The 14,440-nt window shown below is 40.6% G+C and overlaps 1 protein-coding gene across 3 annotated transcripts in view; it reads right to left on the reverse strand.

Moving 5' to 3' along the window:
- FGD4 (FYVE, RhoGEF and PH domain containing 4) overlaps nucleotides 1-14,440 on the reverse strand; it is a 66,011-nt gene that overhangs the window by 44,030 nt on the left and 7,541 nt on the right. Inside the window, exon 1 of one of the 3 annotated variants that reach the window (XM_027680607.1) lies at nucleotides 8,245-8,406. The exons of 1 other annotated variant lie outside the window; for it this stretch is intronic. In XM_027680607.1, the coding sequence (XP_027536408.1) occupies nucleotides 8,245-8,260 (16 nt within the window). In that variant the 5' untranslated portion in view covers nucleotides 8,261-8,406. Of the gene's footprint in view, nucleotides 1-5,039; nucleotides 5,146-8,244; nucleotides 8,407-14,440 lie in introns of those variants that run through there. One more of the 3 variants, XM_027680609.1, reaches the window with a different exon arrangement.

Raw genomic sequence — 14,440 nt, forward strand, 5'->3', positions numbered from 1 at the left:
CGGACCCCGTGTGCCTTAGAATGTTGTCCTGTCTGGCTCTGATCTTTGTTCTTTTGGCTCTGGTCTAATAGTCAATTCCATGCAGGCAAACCTGGGCATCTGTTGTGATTCTTATTAAAATGAGTCAGCAATCAATGGAATTATCTTTCAACATTTGTTTAAATTTTGGATTAGCACAATAATATAACGTGCACTGCTGATGCTGTTCCAGTAAAACAAAAAGCACTGTACAGGACTTCAAATGGCTGTGGTTTGAAAGCAGTAGCTTATGACTCCAATAAAACAACAGCATTTCTTACACTAAGTTTCTTATGAGTCTTCCATACTCAGGGACAGTGGCTTTGCTGATGGTGGTTGTTCCTCAAGTATTTAATGAATAATGGAGGTTTCTTAAATGAACAGAGAAATGTTCAAACCACATCTCCAGACATATGAAGGGAGAGCTCTGAGTATGAGGAGTTCTGTTTACAGGAAAAAAGCACTGCTCTCTCCACATACATGGTTCCTGTACTACAATGCATTCCCTCAAACCTTTATTTTCACTTTCACCTTTGAATATATTATCAAGCCCAAAATCTAAAGAGAAAATACGCATTAATGTTCTTTTACTTGTAGAGACTTTTCATGGCTTATGTTTCATAAAATAATCACAGAATCACAGAAGCTGAAGAGTTGGAAGGGACCCACAAGGATCATTGAGTTCAATCCTTAGTCCCACACAGGACACCCCAAGAATCACACCATGAGCCTGAAAGCATTGTCCTTCTTGAACCCTGTCAGGCTTGGTGCTGTAACTTCTTTGGGGAACCTGTTCCAGCACCCAACCACCCTCTGGGTGAAGAACCTTTTTCTAATATCCAACCTAAACCTCCCCTGACACAACTTCAGGCCATTCTCCCAGGTCCTGTCACCGGTCACCACAGAGAAGAGATCAGTGCCTGCCCCTTCTCTTCTCCTCACTAGGATGTTGTATACTGCAATGAGGTCTCCCCTCAGTCTCCTCTTCTCCAGGCTGAACAGACCAAGTGACCTCAGCCCCTCCTCATAACAGCTTCCCCTCAAGGCCCGTCACCATCTCCGTTGCCCTCCTTTGGACACTCTCTGAGAGCTTAATATCTTTTCCATATTGCAGTGCCCAAAACTGCACACAATATTCAAGGTGAGGCCGCCCCAGTGCAGAGCAGGACAATCCCCTCCCTTGACCAGCTGGCGATGCTTTGCCTGATGCCCCCCAGGACACAGTTGGCCCTCCTGGCTGCCAGGGCACTGCTGACTCATATTCAACTTGCCATCGACCAGGACCCCCAGGTCCCTTTCCCAGCACTGCTTTCCAGCATCTCATGATGTCAATATCTCTCAACCGTTTTGGACAATATTTTTCTCTTTGCTTTTATTAAGACAACAAGACCTACAAGTGACTCCAGCTCCTGACCCTACAACCACGTACCATGTAGCTTAGAACCACAAGGCTCAAACCCGCAAAACAAAAAACACCAAAAAAGAAAATAGGTACAATAAGTACCAGCAGCTTCATCAGTTCAGGATTGGGCAGGCTAAGTTGACCCTGCTACCCACAACAGCTACCCTGCTGTTACTGCTTCATATCTGTAACAGGTAACTCTTCAGGTAATTCCTCCCTCCTTGTCAGCATTGCCTTTTCCCCATTCCATAACACACAATGGCAACTTTCAGTTCACAAACCCCTTCTCACATGACTGTATTTCACAAAGTTGCAGGAGAGTACTGAATACATGTCAACTTCTTCCTCCATTGTGATAATGGGAACATTGGTGAGCCCTGTATCTATGGGTCACTTCCTCCCCTCTCCTTCCCCTGAGCCCTTTACAGCTTCCTACATATTTGATGAAGGAAGGGGTTGAGGAAGTTTTATGTGTCTTTCTTGAGTTCCAACTGAATTAATAGCTGATTTGATTATGAATCCTAGCACAAGATATACACCTCCACCAAGTTTTCCCAAAATTATTTTTTCATTTGAGTTTTCTGTGTAGAGCTGTGTGAAGTGAGCAATGTCCCTTCAACTATTAAGTAACACTGAAATTTTTCCCTAAGTTTTTAATTGTCACCAGCATACTTTGCACAGATGGTAATCATTATTTTCCAAATGTCCCAAGCTCCTATTTACTAAACAAGACACCCCATTTGCATAAGCAGATTTACTGATCACAGAAGAATCACTTGTCTGGCCAAGCGTTGTAGCACCAAGCCTTGTGTTTCTTTCCCTTTATTTGTCAAGTTTTAAGATGATTTATTTGTCTTTTTCCTTTTTATCATGTATCGGATAAACAGCATGACACCATGCTGGGCAGCACAGTCTAACGTCATATTAAGGAGAGCACCTGCAATACTGGAGTCAAGTGAATGAAAAATGCAGCTATCTCATAAAAACCACTGGAATAATTCAAGACAATACATTAGCATTTACTTACCAGGCAAGTGCAGTGATTACTCAGACAATAATAAAGACCTCCCCTTCCATAATTCATAAGCCATTATAAAATAACAGTGTGTACAGATAAATTTGGTCTAACTACAATTTTCACCATTTTGCTCAGTATACATTGCTTCTGAACTTCTCTAACCAGTCAGTCACTGACACTTCATCTTGTTCTCTGCCCAGTTATCTGTACAGGTCGTCTCAACTCAGAGCTATTTTAGAAACTATCCATATGCTTTGAGACACGAAATTAGCTACTTCTGTAGATAAAAGGACTAAAGGAAAGCATTTTTAGAAACAGGATGCTAAAACAACCCAAAGCAAAAAGCCCCCACAGACCCAAAGGGGGAAAAAAATAAAATACCTAATTACAGAAGGTCGAAACAGTAACTGATGTTTTATTTCAGAAGATCTGAGTAGAAGTTGTATAAATACACACACTCAGAGCATTCAAATAATTTAAAGATATAAATACATAATATAGTATATTCAAAATGCAGAACAGCCAAAGATCCAAACAGAAGCCAATTATTCAACACAAGCCAATAAAATTATCACTGATAGATGGAAACTGTTGCCCTCATCCAACTGCTGAGGCAGTCCATGTGTCCCGCCAGCATCTGACAAGCCGAAGCTCATCCAGCAGCCAGCTGTCACGGACACAAGTTGTTCCACCCACTTCCCTCCCTCCTCCTGGCTGCCTGCTCCCACCACTTTCTGTGCACCAGTGTTGGCATGCATCTACCCTCAGGATGCGGTCTGGAAAAGTTAAGCCATCAGAAATGTAATCCTGCCAAAAAAATTAAGCAGCCAGTTTCATGCATTCATTCACCTTAGATGCACTGAAGCCTGGGCAAAGATGCAGAAGTATTGATAGTCAAAGGAAGACAAAACTTCCTTTCCAGAAGCAAGTAGCCACTAGATAATACTGATTTTGTTGAATCATATCTCAAGGGGGTTGGAGCAAACAGTAGGGAAGGAAAGGGAAAAAAAAATTAATCAAAAAACTATTATCTAAAAATGGATGGCTTGAAATATGCCCTAATTATAGAAAAGGCAGCAGGGTATTAACTGCACAATAGCATGATAACAGGCTACCAGGCACTACTCCCTGTTACATGAAAGATTACAAGAAAATATAAAATCATGCACTTCATGATGAAGAGCAAAGCGCGGGTGGAAAGGAACACTCGGCCCTTCAGAGCGGCACCAGCGGTGCAGCTGCGCGGCACCCCGGCTGCTCCATGGTGAATGCCTTTCCTCCCCCAGGCCCGGGGCAGCCAGCCTGCTGTCAGGCTCCCCAAGCACTTCAGTCTCCCTGCCAAGTAATTAACAACCATCATCTACGAAAGAGAAAAACAAGCAGTTCCCTGGGAATGCTCGCTGCACCAAACCAGAAATATAAAGAACCCAAAGCTGGACACTTCACAAGTATTCAAGTGCTTCCTGCTTTTGACCTGGTTGAGGGAAAAAAAGTGAAGAATAGCCACAAAAAGCCTCGTTTAAGTACATTTAGAGCCTTCCTGTGAAATCATTCAAGAAGGACCTTCCGTGTCCAGTCCCTTTAAAGCCTGCCACAATTATGCCAGCTTTTACGCTGTCTCTTTTCCGTAAGGAACAAGAGACCAATCACCATTTCACACTTACTCATCGGTTTGTAATCATCCCTTACGTGAGAAAACCAAATACCAGTTGCCTGAAACCCAAATGGGGAAAAATCCCTTGGCCCTAGATTGCCAGAGACAACCACTGTTTGGGCTGTCCACAGAATTCACCCCAGATTAACAGACCTGCACAGGAATACAGTTGCCTCTTGAAAATTATACATATTGAAATGGTTTTACACTCAATGCTATGAACTGGTTGAGATTCAAATTCAGAACTATTCTACTCTTTGGTCCTCCCTCCTGTCTATGCCAGACCCCCATTTAAAATGTCCTTTTTTTTTTTCTTTACAGAAAAATAACAACTGTATTATGAATTCTGAATGTAATTTCTTAAAACTTGTTGAGAATTCAAATATTTTTTGATGCAGACTTGGATAAATATTTACCATACTATTCCAAAAAGCTTAATACTCATAAATATATATCTTTGAGTGTGCAAATGGATAGGAAATGTATTACAAAAAAAAGCAGTCATGCAATGTAAAAATACATTAAACACAACTATGCCTCAGGAAGCCATTGTCCAAGCTTGCTTGGCCCCAGCAGATGAACCTTAGGATTAAAGGGTGGGCTCAGTTCAGCGCAGGCTGTGTCTCACCTAAAAAATCCATTGCGCAGGCTGGAAAGGTAAAAGACCTTTCCCCAAATCTTCGTTCGCGAAGACTGGCCTCAGGAAGAGAAATAATTTTGTAATGGCTCCAGTATCATCCAACACATCTCAAGGATGTGCAACCTTTCACTTTGCAAACATTTCAAAATGAAAATGTTTGAAGGTCCCAGGACAGACCAAAAAAAACTCTTCTCCCACTCAAACCTCAGTTACCCCAGACAGAGCGAGACAGCCCCCCACCAAAACGAGAAAGTTTCATCCTCTTCATCCCTCCACATCCCTGTAGCTCCCACTGCTCACTTCTTACCAGCTCTAGGGCTTGTTGGGTTTCTCTCCAGGCCAGTGTAACCCCCCTGCACCTCACAGCAAGTCAATGTGGGCTTTAGCACCAGTTTTGTGCCATGGGAGTGAGCTGAACTGCTTCATCTGTGAGACCAAAAGTCTGGGAAAGTCCCAGGGAGGGACTGAGCAGCCTCTTGGCAGCAACTGCCCACTGGATCACTTGAGCTGCTCACAGATCTTCAGCTCAACAAAATGTTGCTGACTCCTATGCAATATTTACTGTTTTCCTTAGAGCCTCATTTTTGGCATCAGAAGAAAGAGCATCAAAACATTCACTAAAATGAGTGCATAGTTTGCATGTTGGGGAAGAAAGTTTTCCAAAACAGAGCAAATAAAATCTACAAAATTACTCTTAAAAAGCAACATTTGTTTAAGGTTAAACATTTAATGTTTTTTATAATACAAGATTTGGCAGTACTACAATCCCTCTCTACCTCATGTGACCTAAACCAGCTGCTGCCTCCCCTTCTTTTTCTTTCCTTTTTTTTTTTAGTGACAGGTCATGACTGTAAGGGCTTTTTCACAAGCAAGCAAGAGTACTCATAACGTGTTAAATATTTTATGGCAATCTAAAGGACAGTTTCCTAACTACCTGTCCTTCTTAAGGTCAAGCATTTACTGTTAAACTGTAAGAAATACACAGGCACTAAATTTCCAGACTCTTAACATTAAAGAACTTTAATCCTTCTGTTTTATAGTAATTATAAACCCAGGGCAGAAGGGAAGAGATAGGGAAGAGGAACATTCCATAAATATTTTGAATTTTTAGTAAAGACTCAACAAATTCACTGGGTTTACAAGCAATGATGTAAACTAATAGACTGTCTGTCTCTGTTTATATAGCACCTACCACATAAAAGACTAACATAAGACTCAGTGCTGCAGTCACAAAGCAAAGCATAGAGATGGCACTAATGAAAACACTGAAGTCCATTGTTGACTTCTGGGTCATGGTATCAATGGACCCTTCAAAACAACATTGCTGGAAATCAGTTTTCCTTATAGTGAAAACTAATATTATATATACATAAATATATATATATCTCTAAAGTTCCAGTCTTCAAAAACGTCAAAGCTCCAGAGAAGGTACATTCTACATATTTTCCATATTTGTTATGGACCTCTAGTACTTGGAAAAACTGCTTTGCTCAGGTACCTGGACACACTCAACTGCTCATTGCGATAACAATGAATAAAGTGTCATGTGAATTTATACCTTCCCATAGACACTGTCCCTCCAGGCATGCCACTCCCCTCTCACCCACTCCCAGCACTGGAAGGATTTCTGTCCCTATCAGACTGGAGGCAGCCAGTGCTTCAACAAGCAACTCACTGCTTCTCTCAGATACTGTTTAGGGGTGTCCAGGGATATTTGTCCACTCAATTTCAAACTTCCACAGACTGGAACTACTGCTGTCAGCATTTCTCTGCACACTGCATATATCCATAGGTCTCCTACACCGTTCCGTTCTGAGAAGGTGACATTAGGAGGTATCTATATGCTATTCCACAGGCTGGTAGAAGCTCACAAACTCTCACCCTTCAAGCCAGGTATTTGCACCATAGTCTGTTCCTGCATTAACTGCTTTCATACAGCTTCTAACTGGACACTTGGAAATACACTGCCTGGAAAATACCACACTAGTATAATCTATGTCACCTTAAAGGATACACAAATATACCTGTACTTCACTTACTTAATCTCAAAAAAAATAAAAAATAAAAATTAAAAAAAAAATCAAAGATCACAGCTTGACCATTGTATTTCTATATTTGACATTCAGACTGCCACTGTTAGATGTAAGTATACTGTAGGCCTCAGCCTCTGTAAACTGAAAGTAAGCCAAGGGGCAAGAGGAAAGATGAGTTGTACTACCAAAAATAGTAGTTATGGCACCACATTATACTTCCTGAAAAATCCATAAGGGTTTACTGTCTCATTTACAGGAAAAGAATATGCATTACATATCCTAGAAAACAGCTCTTACGAAATAGATCAGTGAAAGAAAGTTTCCTACATTCACATGTAGATTCAGCAAAATGACACGTAAAGAGTGGGAGGAAAGGTGTGATTCCCATACTTTTGGTTGATTATTAAAAGCTAGAGGGAGAAGGGCAGTTTCAAAGCTCATCATAAGACAGATAAGGAGCCAACAGAATTATTTGAAAACAAGTATTCTTTGATCCCAAGAAAAAATCAGATGCCCAAAAGTACTGAATTTAGGAGAGCTGGGGTAGCACTATTTGCATGCACCTACTCCAAGCTTTTCTAGCAAATCTCAATCTCACTCAACCAGTGACTCCCTTCCCTCTTCAGTCTCAGAGGGCTTTCCAGAGAGGGAGACCGGTATTCTAAACCCAAACTTCCCACAGATCAGCTTCATCCATCTCTCTGTGGAAAACTCTAACTCAGAATATTTACTGTTTTATATTAAGCTGTTAGGGTTGGGTATGCCTTTTGATTGAACTTACCCTAAGCAGAATGTTTTCCAGAACTGAAAAATGTACTCCCAAGTAAAGCAGTATTTTCAACAGCATGCTTTACAACTCATAGGAGTATATAATGGAAAAAATCAAAACCCTTGACTGGATGGTGCAATAAAAGAAAGCATTCTTTAATTCTGGAAGCCAATTCTATACATTAATCGTGGCATAAGCATCAGTCAAATGGATTATTGTAACAGCATACGTGAAAGGTTGAGTAGAAATCACAAGTGTGCACCTACTTCCTAAAAGAATGCAAGATATAAATCTTAGAGCCAATGCTTACTTATAGAAATGCCCCATAGAAATCTTATAGCTATGAACAGAGGTCAATGAGTCTGGCAAATAAGCCAGGAACTGAAACCACTTATAAACACCACAAAACTGATCTGCTTTTAAGGAAGTCTTGAGCTGATGAAAGCAGCAGCAAAACAAGTCAAAAGCAGCAGAGTTCTTGGTGTGGCAGATGTATAGGCAATCGGCTGAGAAGACTTCAAGCTCATTTACTGAGAATAGGAGGAAAAAGCCAGCAGAGCATTCCAGCTGTATTGCATCATAAAGCAGCTGATGTTCACCGGCTTATTTACTTCAAACTAGAAAGTTTAACTCTTGGTGTCTCTGGACACAATGCACCCCAGAGTCTTGAAGAGATTAAAGTTTAACAGAAGGAACCTGTTCAGTCTTACCTGGTTCAGAAGACATCGTTTGCAAATATAATCCAGTACCACTGCAGGAAAAATTGATTTTGCAATGGTAATAACCCTAGGACAGGCTCACATTTATCCTATTTACAAGCCCTGTAAGTTGTTAGAAAGGATTTCTCCCCAGATGTTCGGTATATGCTGACAGTTTACATGCTGGGTCTTTCAATTACACTATGCTCCTCCTCCTTGAAGGCAAGCCTGTTTTGAGAGGAAAAACGTAAGCATGTGAACCAGTCCGCTTAGAGAAGAGAGTGAACTCTGTTCACGAGTAAAGAGGAAAAACAAAGAAATCAGCTTATGTAACCTACAAACTGCTGGAGAAAGGAGGAGGAGGGACTACTGTAAGTTGTTTTGTCTAATACTTCAGCTACTATGAAAGTTTTGTCACTATTAGTTGCATTGCTGTTTGAAATTAAAGCAGTATCAGGGTTAAAGGACAAGTTAGTATACTTTCTGTTTGGTGCTTTGTTCCTCTTTTTTATTGCATGATGTTCATTTTGAATCATCTTTTGCATTTCCTAATCTCTATTTAAATTTATGCCTAGAATGAAAAACATACAACACACAGGATACCAGAGCAGTGACCAAAAGAGTCTGCATTAAAGAATTGTTGTAAAAACATCAGTTTATTTGGCACAGATTAAAATCAACTAAAATAATTTTAAATCAATTTTTAAGTGGCATGAACTAGATATTGTGCCCCAGGGCACAATACAAAGATATTAGAGTGAGTTATGAACTGTGAAAATGCACATTTTTAAAAAGCAAAAGGATTAACTGAAAAAGGAACCTACTGCAAGTAACTTCCTTTTATTTTTCGGAGCTCCCACACCATGTGATCCCTGGCTGGCACACTTTCATCTCAGCAGGAGAAAAACTGGGATTTAAATCCAGCCCTGTCAATTTGGATAATATGAATCAGAATATAGCAGCCAGCTTGCCATTTGCTACAGCTGAGGTCATCTTCAACCTCTGCATTGGTCCAAACCACAGCTCCCACATCACCGGCCACTTGTGGCCCTCACATTCAAGGCTGTGCAGGAGCACAGCGCTGCAGAGCTGCTTTGAAGGACAAGTACCAGGGGTTACAGGGAACACACTTGCAAAACAATCCATGAATATCTGTTTTTCACCCAGGGGACAGCCCTCTGGAACAGGGCAGCTAATTATTTCCTTTCTATTACAGATGTTGAATGGCAGGGGGTACTGCCAAAAACAGCAAAAAAACCCCAAGTACTCCTCCAGTTATTTCAACACTTCGGTGTGTTTTGTTCTTGAGATGAGCAGACACAAGCTCCCTGCATACGGATTTGAAATCTAAATGGAACCCATTTTTACCACTTTGGCCAAGATTTGCAAATGTTGGTTTTGTTTCTAAAGTGTTGTTTAATTTTTACACCGCTGGGCTAGGAAGATGCATTTCCCCATGCTTGATACTCCTAGCCAGTAATCCCAGGCTCCTTAAAGACACATATAAATTTTGTTCATCCAGGCCATCATCACATCATTAAAACAAAAAAAAATAACATTAGCTGAGTTTCATAACCAACTAAGAGAACTCCAATGCATAGGTTATATTTCTATTTTGAAGTTCACCTCCAGGTGTTCAAAGGCTGCCCCCCTTGCTTGGGCTTGCATATGAAGTACATCTACAAAAGAACACCTTATATCTCCAGGAAAGACTTGGTTGAGAAGATAAATTTTCTGCTCAGTTTCCCGTATTTGGAACAAACCATTTTCCTCACGACTCTGGTTTGTCCATCTGCCAGTGAGGGCTTTGTCAGCCTTTCTTCAGCCTGGTGTACTCTTTCCAGCCCAGGAAAACCATTGATAATGCCTATCATACAAGGATGTGATAGACTTTAAATTCAGATGGGATCAGCATACAGTTTTCACTTTTCACACAAGCAACACAGTGGGTTGGAAAACTCAAAGACAATTGGCTACAAAAGCAATTGGTTCAGATATGCAGCTACAGAAACGGTTACTGACCACTGTAAACAGAGGAGTGAAGGGCGTCACACAAGGAAAAGGAGGGGCCAGACAAGAAATCAAGTCTCCCCTCTGGGGAAAGGTATATAATAACTGTTACAAACTTTCAACATGACATGTGGGAGGGGTGACATCTGAGCTACCAAGACACTCTTCTCCCTCAGCCCTTGCCATAGGGACAAAGCAGAGAATAGGCAAGGAGTCAGAGCTCCAATCAGCTCTGAAAGGTCCACCTTGGACGGTACAGGCAACCCCTGGCTCACCACAGCCCACGAAGAGTCACCACAGTTCTGCTACCACTCAAGGAGAGAAGGAATTTTACACACATGAAGGAAACTGGGGATTTTATTTCATTTCCAGAAGTAACAACATTAAAACAGCTATAAAGAAGTCACCGCTGCCAACCTTTAAAACACATGCTTAACTTGTCCTTTTTTAAAAAAGGTAAAAGATTAATTGTTTTATCTCTATTTGATTAGCTAGCCGATAAGGGGATTTGTGAGAGATTAAAACTGCTAGAACGGGAACATCTCATTAACCTATTCCCCTGGTCTCACACGTGTTCCTTCCCCAACTTTGCTTACTCTTAAGAGCAGAAACATGCAAACTGCACAACACAGTTAAAGTAGCAAGTATTAGTTGAAAACTCATCAACAATAGGTGCAGCTGTGTCTTACCTGTCACCAAAACATGCCTGTGAACTTTGAAGAAAAGTTAATTCAAAAATAAAGTTAGTTTAATTAATTTTCTCTAAAAAGCAGATGAAAAGGAATGAAGGACAACTAGTTAAATGAAATGTTGTCATTAGTGTATAATTAAAACCATACTACTAAAATCAGTAGTTGCTGTCATTTAGTATGAATGGAATAACTACACAAACTAAACCCAGTATGTTTTTAGTCCTTGCACACCAGACTAGTTCTGTGAAACTATGTTATCTCACATCAACATTATTGCCTCATGTACCACTTTATTACCACCAATAATTAAAAGTTTTTACAGATGTCTGACAGTAAATAGACAGCACTTACTTTCTTTTCCTAGCACTTTTCAAACTAAGCACCACAAGTTTTCTCTCAGTACTTTCCCCATTTTGCAGATAAGGAGACTCAAATTATATACATAAATCATTTGAATATTCTTAATGTGATGAAGCAAGTTGAGAAGGAAGTCACATGATTGCTGTTAGGAAACCTGGAAAGCTGAACTAAGTATTACAGAGCTACACGGGCATCGTGTCACACTGACACACACACACCCCAAACCAAACCAGTTCATGTGACAGTGAATCACAGTCCAGCATTCAGAGTGGCTGTGGTGGGCTGTCTCCTCCTTACTGCAGGCTCACTTCAGGCACAAAGTGCTTGAAGAGTTTTGCTGAGGACGCCGCATCAGGACATGATACACAGTTTGTGCAATCCAGTGATTTTTGTCTCATCCAAAGGATCAGTAACCCACCTGTCACCCTGACACAGAATGCAGAATGAGCACTTCTGAATCTCCATATGAAAATACCTCCCAGCTTTTTTTTTCCCCATGTGGGAGATCTTTAGAAATCTCAATGAGTCAAAGAGAGAAAGGCCCCTTTCACAGGATTCCCATACAGTAGTTGTGGTTGACTCACACTGACCTACCCCTCTCCACTTTCCTTTACGTCCCAGTACTTCAAAAGCACAGCAGTTTGAGTATGGGCAATAATAAAATCATGCTTTGTCCTCAACCCAAAATACTTCCTGAGATGCTATTGAAAGCTTCTCTCAAAAGCCAGGCAAAGGGGTTCAACTTGGCTCCCAGCTATTCTTAGGGCAACGGGATCAGCTACCGAGACACTACACACTCTTGTCCCGAAGTGACCCTCTCTTCTGTCAGACCTTCCACGTGCTCCCCTTTTCATGACTCTTGGCTTAGTCTAAAATCAGTAACAAGTGATTTTGTGCAGAAGCCTGGATGGACACAAACTGTACCTTAAACAAAACACATTAAAAAAATCCAATGCACACAACTTAAGTACTGCTGTCTTGTTAAACTGTATCCTTCAAGCTTTGCCACACAGGCAAGTGAGGAAGGAAGAAACAGCCATATGACAACTCGAGATTTTCAGGTATGTAATGAATATAAGGATAGGGGGAAATTCTCTATTAAGCAAGTGACCTGCAGAAACTAGTGACCACCAAGAAAAGTAGGGAAAAGTCCACACAGAAGTGGGCTAGGCAGGGAGGGAGTTTAGGACTGCCACAACAATGAAAAGTAACAATAGCACTTTAAGAAGATGGGCAACTAGCCCCCAACAAGGTGAGAAACACTTAAGGGATACTCAGGACCTGCAGCCTACACAGAAACAAGTTTGTGGAAAGGATATTTTACCCTCCCAGTTCTGAAAATCAAAACCTCCATCACTCTTCCCTAGCTCTCCTGGTTCACATGCTAGGAGATGCAAAACAAGCAATCTCAAAGTAGATGGAGTAAACAATTACCATGCCATAAGCAGAACATAAATAGCAGTATTTTTCCATCTTTTTTTTCTTTTCTTCCAGTTCAGCTGTATTATGTGTCCCGAAGGGAAAGCTTGTGGTTGCACAAACAAACAATAGAAGTTCTTAGGGGAAAAGAACTTTTTGTCATATGTCTGCACAGCATTTGTTGAAGCATCTTTGTGTCTGCAATTTAGTCCAAGCATAGAAGTGATACAAGCAACTACAAAACTCTCCAAACAAATAATGAAAAGGTTGCAGTTCTACAAAATCAGAGAACTATATCAAAGATCACGTCACTTACATCTATTTTATTAGCATTTACAAAAGGACTGGTTTTGCTATGGCAACTGTATGTTTTACACTAAACACGTAAAGCTGTTTTTCTGTAGCTTAAAGTATCTTCCATGCTTTAAAAAAAAGTATAAATCCAGGAATCTGTGGTTCATTTTTCAATTAATCTTCTTTAGTAAAGAAAGATCAGCAATTGTTAAAGGATTTTTAGTTTCAGACATGAAAAGTGGTCAAAGGCTTCACCTTGATCAACTGGGTTTGATTTGCCAATTCTTCTGTTTAAAAAAAAATGGTTTAAGAGTTCTTATTTCTAAAACCTCCTTCTTATATATAGATAGATATATACATATATATATATACACTATAAATATACATACTCAAAATTGAGAGAAAGCATCATTTAGGGAAGAAGAAATTAGTATTTATAGTGTTATCCATTCTATTACGCTAACACAGAGTTAGCAAATACCCACGAAGAGAAGACACTCTGGCCCTGCAACTCTGCTTTTTCTCATGCCTTCTTCATTGCTTTCTCCTTCCCATGCCTTGCTCCTTGAGAAGGATGCTTCGTCAGGCCTCCTGTCTCCCACACAGCTGCTGCCTTGTCCCCAGTGACAGTATTACCTCTGATGGTGACATTCCCACCTGCCACTGCACTCCCCTGCCAGCCAGAACCTACAGCCAGACCAGCAGACCAGGTGGTACTAGACCAGGAGGGCAGCTCTGGTCCCTCAGCAGCTTGGGGTCATGATGTAGCTGTCACCATAAAAACGCACACTCTTCCTTAAAGAAGAGAGGAAAAAAGCAAGAAGGAAAAAGGCTATGGTCTACCCTAAAAGTGTTGTGCCATCCACCTTTACTCACCTTCACACATCAAACATCATTTAACATATTTGCAAAACAGCACAGACTCATTTTCCAGTTAATTTAGCTTTTGGTCACACATAAACACACAAAATACACATGTACCCCACAATAAAACCCCACAACCCAAACGAGGAAGGTCACCCCACAAAATTTTCCTAAGATTCTGCAGTACAGTGAAAGGCTGAATTAATAATTTAAAAATTACCTCTGCCACATTAAAAATCCAGACACTAAAGACTCAAGTGAAGCAGGTCAAATTGCAGAGACCGTGATTTCACGTCCATATAAAAATCAAATTTGGGCAGTGCTAGATACTAAAAATAAAGTACAAATTATTCTTGGTTTGAGTTAATAAAAAAACTGCATGGTAGATTCACAATGAACACAGTGGAGTAATCAGTACATTTCTGGGGTAGGTAAGAGCATACACACCATGGTCAGGAAAAAAAAGAATTAAAAAAACATTCAATAAAAAAATTCTGTGTCTGACAAGAAAGAGTAGCAAATGTTTGGGTAACCCTCACAGAAGGCATCAAACAGACAACATGGCTTAC

The sequence above is a fragment of the Neopelma chrysocephalum genome, unplaced genomic scaffold (assembly GCF_003984885.1).
Source record: "Neopelma chrysocephalum unplaced genomic scaffold, ASM398488v2 Primary Assembly neopelma1_59, whole genome shotgun sequence".
NCBI classification, from domain to species: Eukaryota; Metazoa; Chordata; class Aves; order Passeriformes; family Pipridae; genus Neopelma; species Neopelma chrysocephalum.